Source organism: Panthera onca, chromosome D1 (assembly GCF_046562875.1).
Source record: "Panthera onca isolate mPanOnc1 chromosome D1, mPanOnc1 haplotype 2, whole genome shotgun sequence".
Classification (NCBI taxonomy): Eukaryota; Metazoa; Chordata; class Mammalia; order Carnivora; family Felidae; genus Panthera; species Panthera onca.
In genome coordinates, this window is record NC_138348.1 from 55,954,935 (window position 1) to 55,967,138 (window position 12,204).

At 45.7% G+C, this 12,204-nt stretch overlaps 1 protein-coding gene across 5 annotated transcripts in view; it reads right to left on the reverse strand.

The window, feature by feature from the left end:
* Window positions 1–12,204, reverse strand: part of CLPB (ClpB family mitochondrial disaggregase) — a 143,248-nt gene that overhangs the window by 38,335 nt on the left and 92,709 nt on the right. For all 5 annotated transcript variants that reach the window (XM_060605702.3, XM_060605703.3, XM_060605704.3 and 2 more), the window contains one exon: window positions 9–106. In XM_060605702.3, the coding sequence (XP_060461685.1) occupies window positions 9–106 (98 nt within the window). The remainder of the gene's footprint in view (window positions 1–8; window positions 107–12,204) is intronic.

The window sequence follows — 12,204 nt, forward strand, 5'->3', positions numbered from 1 at the left end:
AAATTTACCTTTGCTTCCGAAGTCCTTAAAAGCTTCATCACCTCCCCTTCTCGGGCATAATCCAAAGGTGTGTGTCCCATTTCATTCCTCTGAAGGGGGTTGGCTCCTGGCAGGAAGAAGAAAAGTAGTTAAAGACTCTATGAGTGATCATTGGGGCCTCAGCCTTCCCTCAAAGGTGACTTGGGCCCTGATTTCAAAGTAAGGAATTCCCATGGAAATAGCAACAAAACCCTAAGAGATTGTAGAATGGTGTGACAAACATCAAGCTGCTCTGACAGGAGAGTTCTTAATTCTGACACAGAGGTCAGGGTACTGGCGTTCCTACATGCACATGCACATATGTGCAGAAACATACTACCCACACATACATGTGTTATGTACACACAGGTGTGCTCTATACACACACACAGAAAACAAACACACACAGCTGAATATGCTAAAAAATATACCAAAGACATAAATATATCCTAATGCCAATGCATTAGTCATTAACAAACTCATCTGCATACAGATGAATATTCATTAATAAAATCATATAAGAGGGTTCCTTTCTAAAGCACAGACTTTCTGAAAAAAGGTGAAACAGCCCCCTTCTTTCTGTTCTCCACTCCTCTCTCTTCTTTAATGTCTTTTACCTCTGGTATTTCTTGCTTACTGGAGTTAACTGAGTCCTCTGGAAGGGAGTGGGCATTACCAGGAACCTGGCTATGCTAGCCCCAAGGTTTGATGCCCTTACCAATTCCAACTGAAAAATTAATACTTTTATATATGATTCCTATTTTCTAATAGGAAAATGTGCATGTGGGCAGGCATTTCTTTCTGTATCAGTTCCTGTGCTTGGAGGACAAAGAACCTGAAGTATGATAAAAAGAAGGGGCTTGCTGGGGGCCATGCATCTACCTTGTTTCTCTTTTAAGTTCTGGCAGCTCACAAGCCTGTATAAAGTGTCTACTTGGTACAAAGCCTTGGCAGATATGGAAGAAAGGCTCCTCTGACCCCCACATTATTAGAATCTCCTTCTCAAAGCCCAGGTCTGAACCCTCACTCTCCTCTTCAAAAACTGTCCATTCCATTCAATTTGTCAAACTTTGAATGTGTGGGGCTTGAGACACAAAAGAATCAGATCTGGCCTGGCCCCAAAGGCACTTCTCTCGAAGCAGGGAGACCGAAACCTAAGAAAGCTGTGCCTTGGACACAGCAGATACTCAAGAACTATGTGTTAAATGGAATATTCCTCGATCTTTCTTGCTAAGGAAGTGTTGTCAGGAAGTAAAGAAGGGTTAAGACACAGTCCCTGCCAGAAGGATCTAATGGGTTGGTTGAAAACACTAAATATGCAGGCCAATGCACATCAGCATGGGGCCTGGCTCAAGGCGTGTGTCCCGCTACTGTTTACTGATGGACTATAAAACTCAGCATTTCTTCTTTTTTCTTTTTAAATTTTTTAACATTTATTTATTTTTGAGAGAGAGTGAGAGTGGGGGAGGGGCAGCGAGAGGGGGAGACACAGAATCTGAAGCAGGCTCCAGGCTCTGAGCTGTCAGCACAAAGCCCAACGCGGGGGTTGAACCCATGAACAGTGAGATCATGACCTGAGCTGAAGTGGAACATTTAACCGACTGAGCCACCCAGGTGCCCCAAAACTCAGCATTTCTTAATCCTAGGCTGTGGAACATTTGTTCCATGATCTAAAACTATTCCTACTGAAGCTCTCTGCTTCTTAAAGGTCTATAAATTTATCAACCAACAACTGTAAGCTTTATTAAGCATTTACATGTGGCTGTCTGCCTGGGCTGCAGGGGAAGAGGTGTGGGAGAAGGGAGTGGAGGAGAGAGCAAGAAGTATGATCTAGGGCAAGGACACTTATTATCAATGAGAAAAATTAATACTTTTATACATGATTCCTATTTTCTAATAGGAATTTGATATAAAATATTAATATATATAATTTTTACTGAGATAGAATTCACATACCATAAAATTCAACCTTTTAAAGTGTATAATTCAGTGGTTTCTAATATACTTACAGGGTAATACAATCATCACCACTAATTTCAGATCATTTTCATAATCTCAAAAAGAAAGCCCATAGCCATTATCACAGACACCCTAACCTATACTTTCTGTTCCTATAGATTTGCCTATACTTGACATTTCATATAAATTGAAACATACAGTATATGGCCTTTTCTGTCTGGCTTCTTTCATTTGGCATGTTTTCAAGGTTCATCCATGTTGTAGTGTCATTCATGCTACAACATGAAAGCAGAAATGCAGCATTCCTTTTAATGGATGAATAAAACTCCATTCTGTGGATAGGCCACATTTTGTTTAGTCATTCATCAGTTGATGGACATTTGGGCTGTTTCCCCCTTGGCTATTATGAATAATGCTGCTATGAAAGTATGTGCACAAGTCTTCACGTGGATGTGTTTTCATGTCTCTTGGTTATATATCTAGGAGTGGTGGTAATAATAAGTATTTACTGAGCACTTACTATTTACCAGACACTGTGCTCTGTACTTCATGTACATTACATCACTTAATCCTTACAACCACTATTGAGAGGTAGGAATTAAAATCCCCATGCTATAGACATGAAAACTAGAGCTCAGAAAAGTGAAATCATAGCCCAAGGTTACAAAGCTAATTATTTGCTTGGACCAGGAGTCAAACCCATGGCCAGGTTTTCTCAACTCCAATTCTCCACACTCCCAAAAGGGCAGCCAAAACATACTCCTGCTGAAATATCCTTCCCTGGCTTTTCACTACTTATAGGATAAAGTGCCAGCTCCCTGGTAAGGAGGGTGTCTGTGTTCTTCGTAACTAGTAGGTGGGTCTTTAGGGGCTCAGCTGGAACCTCACTCTTTCAATTCTATTGGCAGTGACTGGGTGTTTTGTATCAGCAGGGCTCTGTATGTAGGATGACGGGGGATTGGCAAAGCCAGTGAATAGCCTTCTTTTTTGTATTTTTTGACCACTCTATAGCAACTGATACCTTGGCCACTCTTTTGTGTTCTATAAAACCACTTTTTCAGGTTTTCCTCACACCTCTGTGACCATTTCTTCTGCAGGCTCCTCTTCCTGTCTTTAAGATTAGCTGTTATCTAGAGTTTGCATCAAGGAACAACTTCAGCTTTCCAGAAGCTAATGGGGATGGAAGACGACCATACAACGACAACTTGGGCTGAAGGAGGGACAGACAGTACTGTGGGGGCCCAGGAAGGAATGGAGTGCCAAGGGGCCTGCTCACATGGTCTGGCTTTCCCAGCCCACTCCTGTTCTCTCTGGTGCTCAACACTGAGGCGCTCCACAAGGGCCGAGGGCCAGTGGCAGATGGCAACTGCCTGCCCCACCACCCCTATTTCCGGGACCATAGCTAGAGCTGAAAGGGAGCTACAGTTTAGCAGAGTGGAAAGGTCTCCTTTCTTAGGCAGCCTCAAAGGGAGCTCTGTCACTAGATATGGACTGGAGTAAAAGGGGAATCAGGGACCTATAGAAGGGAAAGAAAAGAGTAAAGAGGGAATCAGAGACCTATAGAAGGGAAAGAAAAGAGGACCAAGAGTAGAAGAGAAGAGAAACAGGAAGAAAAGGGGAGGGGGGGAGAGCAAGAGAAGGTAAGAGAGGAAGACAATGGGAGAAAGAACATAGGGTGAGATTAGTTGCATCAAACAAGTGCTGTCAGTGATCTATATTTGCTTACAGAATGAAAAATGTGTGCCATAAACATTGGCCACTGAGTAATTTCTAGTAGGAGTCGTGTCACTTCTCATAAAGGATGGGATGGGGACAGGTAGGACATCTCTGCACCTGGGCCAGCCAGCACAAGGACGCCTTTTAAAACAGTGCTGAGCCTATCTCTAGCCCAGAAGGCCCCACCCCAGCTACTCCTGAGGGGGGAAGCCAGCCAGGTTCCCCAAGGTTCTGGAGCCTCAGGGCAGCACTTCTGCTCCCACTTTAGGAAGGCTGAGGTGGGGGCATCATGGAAAATGTCCATCTAATATTAGTCCCCCAGCCCCCGCACCCTTGCACTGATGCTCTGACTTGACTAATTGCTGTAATAATTGATAGAACCTGACTTCTACAACTGATCGATTTCACCTCCACGACCAACGGCCACAAACCATTATACTCCAATAAATAACCACATTGGGTCTCACCCGCCTGCCCTCTCCAGGGGCATCAGGATGGCCCGTGCCCTGGCCTGACCTCCCCTTGTCTCCCACTCAGGGCCCCTCCGGGCCGAGCAGCTGGTCTAGAGGGTCAGGCCTCTGGGAGCAAGTGAGAGGGCCGCATGGAGGTGGGGAGTGCTAATCGCAGGCCATCCGTCACCTCCCACTGGCTGTCTGGGGCTGGGGCCAACACCTGGAGCACCCCAGGCAGTATAGTGCAGGACCCCTCCCCTCCTCTCCCTGCTCCAGATTAGTGTGTCCCAGCTTATAATATTTGATAAATAGCAGACTGGCTTCCTGGCAGCACTGCTGCGGCTGCGCCTGCCCGCTACAGCTGTGGAAGGTCACTCATTGGGGAAATATGTTTCTGTCAGTGGTATTGAAAAAAGTTTAGTGGAGTGACAGGCCTCAATTTTTCAAATTTTATTAACTCCATCCCCTTAACCATTTGTCTTGAATTCCTTCAGATTCTGGAGGATCTGTCAATAGGCCACGAGAGAAGGGGGGTGGGGTGGGGTACGGGCTGGTTCTGGTTGGTACCAGTGGCTGGCTAGGGTCTCACCATGTAAAGCAGTGGAAATGGTGCCGGCAGAAGAGAAGGCTGGCCCACCAAGACCCAGGGAGCCCACTGGCACAGTGCCTTTGGTTTGACAAAATCATAGATTTTGAGTGGAAAAACACCTTAGTAGTGAGCTCTTCTAATTCCCTACAAAGAGACACCCCTCCTACTACATCAGAAACAGGTGGTCACCCTGACTCCGCTGAATGTGTTCAGAACCTAGCCTCATGCTCATGGCCCTCCACAGGGTTCCCCCCACTAAACTGAGGGCAGATCCTTTTCCTACAAACCCCAACCTGTCCCTCCATCCCCACTCCCACCTTGGTCTTCCTGCAAATACTTGTTCATCTTTAAAGACCGGTTCAGGCTTCTCTAAGAAACCTTCCCACCCCAGGTTTGGTACCATCATTTGTGCTCCCACAGGCCCTCTGCTCTGTCTTACCGATCATTCTGCAGTCAAACATTCTGTCTGCATCCAAGACTGAGGGCTCCTAGAAGTCAGGGATTATGTCTGACCCACTGCGAGCCAGCACAGGGCCTGGCACAGAATAGCTTTCACTAAAATTTACCAAATAAATGGACTTCTTCCCAAGGACTATCTTCTGAGGCCACACAAAACACACAAAACTGTTCTTCTTGCCTCAGAAGAGCCCTCTGACAGCAAGTGCATGCCCCATGTTGCTGACACCTGTAGGCCAAAGCTCCTAGTCTCTTTTCTGGTCCCAAACACCTCTCTAGAAAATTATATCAGGGGCGCCTGGGTGGCTTGGTCGGTTAAGCGTCTGACTTCGGCTCAGGTCATGATCTCACAGTCCATGAGTTCGAGCCCCTCGTCGGGCTTTGTGCTGACAGCTCAGAGCCCGGAGCCTGTTTCAGATTCTGTGTCTCCCTCTCTCTCTGCCCCTCCCCTGTTCATGCTCTGTCTCTCTCTGTCTCAAAAATAAATAAATGTTTAAAAAAAAAAAAAAAGAAAATTATATCATGTCAAGTCCCAACACCTTCTGGGCTCTGTGGGCGGGAAGTGGGGACAAAGTGGTTGGAGAGAGGCTCACACACCCTTCCCTGGGAGAGGACTAAAATTAGGGTGGGGGAGGAGGCCTCCTCCCTTGTCACTACCAGTCTTGGCCCTCTGCCTACCTCTGTGAATATCAAAGAAGATAATGCTAGGATAAGAGGGCTTAAACACACACACACACACACACACACACACACACACACACACACACACACACACACAGAGTAACTGCCCTATACAAATGTGTTAGGCTATATTATCGATAATATCAGCATACTCACACACTCCCCACCGCCCCCTACAGTTCTCTCAGCCAGACTGGCCTTCTAGTGGTCCAGGTCTACCACCACTGCAGTTTCCATGACTCACCCCTTCCCCTACAGGCAGCTGGTTCCCAGTCCTTTAAAAGAGCACTGGGTGGGGGAGCTTGCAGGAGTAGGGGTTACCTCTCCCTGGCTCTGTGATTGAGGGCACCTGCTTCACTTCTCTGGTGGTAATGACTGCTGCCTTGCCCACCTCTAGGGGTTTTGTTTGGACTGAGTAAAATAAAAAGCTCAAAAATGATTGGGAAAAAAAGACTGTACATTGTTCTTTGTAATAACGTTTATATTCACTCTCCCATTTTTACTGCGAGCTCCTTTACCACCTTCATCCTGATTTTCACTATTTCAACAGTCTGTTTACTATCTCCAATTGGAAGTTTTTTTGCTGAACTGGGGTGCCTGGGTGGCTCAGTCGGTTGAACGTCTGACTTCAGCTCAGGTCATGATCTCATGGCTCATGAGTTTGAGCCCCACATCGGGCTCTGTGCTGACAGCTCAGAGCCTGGAGCCTGCTTCTGATTCTGTTTCCCTCTCTCTCTGCCCTTCCCCCATTCATACTCTGTCTCTCTCTGTCTCTGTCTCTCAAAACTAAACAAATATTTAAAAAAATTAAAAAAAAATTTTTTTGCTAAATATAAGGGAAATCACTCCCATAATTAGAGGTATCTGTCAGGGTGCAGCGAAATCTTTTTGGTTGTGTGCTCCCCATCAAGGAAGCATTCCCAGAGAGACAGAATAACGACCTCAAAGAAGCCGCACACCTTCCCTGTCTCCACAGTGTTGCTTGCGCCATTCTTCTTGCCTGGAACTCCACTCCTTGCCTCCCTGACCATCTAGATCTTACCCCTTCTTCAAGGTTCCTTCTCTGGGAAGCCTCCACCACCCTCTAGCTATCCATGCTCTCCCCATCTGTCTGCTGGCTCTTGTTGTCCTCTCAACTCCCTCCTTTTCCTGGCAGCCCATCCCTGTTTCATCCTCACGGCTAGTATGTATGTAGCTCCTCAGGTCAGAGACAAACCAATTCTTCTCCATTCACTGAGGCTGAAGGTGAGAGAGAAGAGACCTGTCCAAAATGCTGCAGGAAGCTGAGTGGAACCAGAAAGAGCCCCAGTTCCTGACATCTAATCTTGAGCTGTTTCCATAAGCCATACCATTGAGCATTCTCAAGATATGTACACACACATACATGTGCACCTATAGATATGCCTCCCCTCTAACCAACAATCTTTACTGAGCACTCACTACATGCCATACCCTGTGCTGACTCCTTCCATGTATTTCATTCTTAACAACAATTTGAAGAAAGTAGAAGAGGTATTATTTTTCCCATTTTCCAGATGATTTAACTGAGTCTGGCAGAAGAGCAGGACAAAAAGAGACAAGCTAACATTTGTTGTGTGTAAGGCCTTTGTATACAGTGTCTGAATTATTCATCATACAAATATTCAGAGAATACGGGCTCAGAGAGCTGAAATAATTTGCCCATGGTCACCCAGCAGACAAATAGTAAAGATGGAATTTAAAGCAGAGATTTATTACTGTATTTTTGTATGTGTTTGCAATTTTCCATAATAAGTTTTTTTGTTGTTGTGTTTGAAGAAGCCAGGTCTGGTTTTCCACCACATGGTGCTACCTTCTAAAGACCTGATGACTCAAAAAGAGGAAAAAAAATCATCTCTCTTCTTCCCTTCCAGTGTGCTCAGAGGCTCCAAAACCAAGATATAGGGGGGTTTCTAGAAGTAGGCTTGGGATAGACAGCTTTATAGAAAGGGTACAAAATGGGGTTCCTTTTCTTCTCATTCAGGGCTGCCCCATCTGGGGACCAGGTGAACAGTGATTCACATTAACTGACCCCCCAGAAGGTCATCTACCAGTCCTAACTCCCCAGTGGACCTAGACAGGTAGGATCCCTTACCTTCAAAGAGGGGGATTTCTAAAGTTCATGGAACAGAGAGCTACTGCTTCATGGCTGAATCCAGCCATTCCATTAAAACCCACTGAGTACTGATGCTGGGCGAGGTGCTGGGCACACAGAATCAGATCAGTTCTTGCCTTTGGGCAGAACCAAGACTGATGGGACGCAAACAGAGACAGAAACAGTGACAACGCAGTGTGGTGAAGGCAGACAAGGGGATGAGGATGATGACTCCCTTCCCCTCACTACAAGGGAGCCACATACTGTGTAACTGGGGAGATGGGAAACCATGGCACCAGCTGGAGAAGAGCAGAGGTGCTGCACTGAGTAAGCACAAAGGAGAAAAAGACTGGAGGAGCCTGGGTAACAGAAGGTTGGAGCCCAAGGTGGTCATGGAGACTGTGAGTGGGAGAGTGGGAGCTGGCCTTCCAGTCCAGGGCTCTTTCCACCTGCCCAGTCTTGGGTCCCACACCCCAGGATTTCAATTCCAACTGACCAGAGGACTGGACTACACAGAGCTGTCACTGCTTTCTTCAGTGGTGAGCCCAGATCCATTTCCCCTATCCCAAAGCTTTCCCAGACCACTCTAGCCTATGTAGACCACCTCCTCCTTTGAACGCCTAGAGCACTTATCTGATCATACACTTTTCACATAAAAGTGCAAAGAATCTCCAGAATCAGATGTATTACAAAAGGGATGCTCTGTGAATGCCTAGAAAAGGAAATGGTGATGATCGCCAGGCATCACGATGGGTTCACGGAAACCAAGTCATGCCAGACTAACCTCATTTCCTTTCTTCATCAGGGTTATCTATTTGCTCAATCAGGTGCAGCCAGGGAAAATGTGGACTTCATCAGACATTTGCTGGGGTATCTGAGGACAACCTGAGAACATGATGGAGAATTGTGGGCTGGGTGCCAGTACAGTGTGGAGAGTTAATAGTGACTGGTGGACTAACCAGACCCAAGGGGAATGGAGCGACTAACAGATCATAAGTAACCTGGAAGGAAGTTTCGAGAGGCAGCAAAGAGGCTTGGTCCTGTTTAGTATGTTTATCCTTGACACAAATATCAAGGCATGGTCTGCTCGTTGAATCTGCAGACAACAGATTAGGGTTGGGAAGAGCACGAGATGCACCTGGTGGATGGTTGACATTAAGAGCTGAAACAAATGAGATGAAAAGTAATGGAGATAAATGGGAAGTCACGGGTTTCAGAAGAGAAACAAAGTAGAGATGGTTCTGGGAAGAGGGATCAAAATAGGAAAGGGCTGGGCACCTGGCTGGTTCAGTTAGAAGAACATGTGACTCTTGATCTCAGAGTTGTGAGTTCAAGCCTCGCGTTGGGTATAGAGATTACTAAAAAAACAAACCTAATAAAAGATCACAAGCAGAGATATGCCACAATTGTGCTACTTACTAGGAAAGGGTTGGGAAGCCACATGAAAATAATGGGTTAAGGAACTGGAGGTTCAGGGTGGAGAAAGATAGCTCAGAAGAATATGACTGCAACTTCAGGTATTTGAAGGGCTGGCAGTGGAATAGGGATCAGATTCATTCTACATAAGCCAGATGGTAAAATTAAAGACCCTTGGATTTTGGTTGAATATACGAAATTTCTAACCATAATCCAAAGATAGATTCTGAGCAGGCTGAGGAACAAATGAGTTCCCCAGCACTGGAAGTATTCAAGCACCGAGTGAATGACCATTTGGTAGGTCTAACACTTACACATCAGCTTACAGAGGTTTTTTTTCCAAGACTTATTGCTTAACTTGTGCTTATTCATTCAGAGATACTTTTTAAGAATGTTCTGGGTGTCTGGCATCAAGCTAGGCACCAGGAATACAAAGGTGAATCAGAAAACACTGGCCCAGCTCTTAAACAGCTCCCAATCATGTGAGGAGAAGATGGGTAAGTTTATTTAAATAGTACCTTGTGCCTTGATTACAGGCCTCAGCACAGGGAAGCTGTGCTTCAGCTTAGATTAAACCAAAGAAATCCTGTGGAAATTCAAACACTTATTTGGTTACTGAAGGCCAGAGCTTAATCAAGCCAAAGCACATGCTTAAACCAACTACTGGGTGTGGGCACAGAAGTGTACAGGGAAACACAATTTGTGAATTTTTGTGCATGATATTTTGCTCTTATAAATCTGAGATTTGGTCTTTGGCTGGGACTTGTTTATGTACCTACAGATTGTCTTACAAGTGGCTGTGATGTCAGGGTGAAGTGATTTAGCCAGCAGGGCTACCCAACTCTCCATTTCTTACCCACCCTATGGGGACTGCTTCAGCACGGACATAAACATGCTCCTGCCGTTACCTTATTGCACTCGTCACATGGGGAGGCTAGAAGGCTTGATTCAGGGATATGATTGGATTTTAAATCCCAGTCTCACAGGATTTTAATTACTGGTCTGGGGCAGCAGGGATAGGCGCTGGCTGCCTTTGGATGGAGGAGGTCGATACACCACTCCACAACATATTGAGCCACAATGCCTGCAGACTCTATTGCTCTATTTAATCATCTTTTGCAAAATTTACAGTGGAACAGCAGGGATCAATACAGAATTTATCACATTCTCTTGTAAATATGAGCCAGGAAAGAGTTCCAGGCAGTTTGTTACTGAGTGGGAGGGAACATGTCTGTGTACAGCTGGGCATTAGGAGAGGAGACAAAATCCATACTTCTTGGCATAAGCTACAGATGCTCAGCCAGTCCCTCTTAAGCCTGGAAGCAAGTTCAATGGGAAGAACACTGATTCATTCATTCATTCATTCATTCGATCAACCAACCAACATTGCAGAACACCTATTTTATGCCAGATTCTGTAGAGGCTCTGGGGATACAGACTGGTAATTCTGCTCACGAGATCATAAGCGAGATATGCCACAACGGCTGTGCTACTTACTAGTGAGTGGTGGAACTTGGGGAAGTTACTTAAGAGTGCCTTTGTTCATACATAGGGAAAATGTAGGTAATAAGAGTATCGAATTCACAGTTATTTTAAGTATTAAAAGAGATAAAAGCCTTAGTACAGAGCTTGATACACAGTAAGAACTCAATAAATGATAGCTATTGTTATGGTTACTACAATTACCATGATTAGGCATTCCTTCCTACAATGCCATCTCACCAATGGTCTATTACAGAGATGGTGTATTGAGCAGGGAGCCAGCCACCTCATCTCTTTAGCAGACAGAAGGAGACTGGGACGGCCTTCCACAGGTTAGACACCTGACCAGGGCTACTGGCAGCAGAATCAGTGGAGCAGAGGACAGAGGGTGTATGAGGTGGAGATATATGTTGAAACTCTGTATTTTGAAGCTTCCACTATAATCTCTGAAACAACAAAATAACCTCCTGAAATTGCTGTGGGGGAATAGAGTGAGAAATGATACACTTCATGTGGGCAAGTCAGGGAAAGTTACAGAGAAGAGACATAAATGAGTTGGCTCCTGAAGACTAGGAGTTTGATAGGTGGAGAAGCAGGGAAGGGGCATCCCAGGCAGAGAAAAGTGAATGAGCAAAGGTTTAGAGGCAGGAAAGACTCTATCCTACGCACCTGAGTGGGCCTATGGCAACAATAGTTCCTGTCTCTCTGGGCCCACCTGGCTGCAAGGATCCCCCTGGTAGGCCCACCAACCTCTGGTCCCAGTCCTGAAGCAAACCATCATCCCCAGCCCCTCTTGGAGACAGGGCGGCAGAAGGTTCATGGAGCACTGCAGGAAGACGTGCATGGGGTTAAACATCTAGGCTTATCTTACAGGCACTGGGAATTGCTGAAGGTCTTCAAACAGGGGAGCGCCTGCAGGGTAGAGGTTGGTTTGAAGGGGAATCTGGAGGAAGGGAGATGAACAAGAAGACTGTTACAACAGGCCGAGTGACAGTGATGAAATCTGAACTAGGGTAGTGAAGACTGAAGAGAGAAGATGGACTTGAGAGAAAATTCTAAGACAGGCTTGATGGAAAGTGAGAGTGAAATCATCAGACTTACTTATAATGCTCTGTTTGTGACCAGTAGATGATGCTGCCAGTCACCAAATAGGAGAATATGGGAAGAGTCTGAGGAGGGCTGGGTTTGGACACACTGAATATGTGATGTCTACAGAATATTAAGCATCAGCAGAGCTACTAGAGACATGAAAGTGCCTGGCTTGTTCTAAGGCAAATATGTAGGCTAGTCTGGTTAGAAAAGAGGTGGTACAGGGGCGCCTG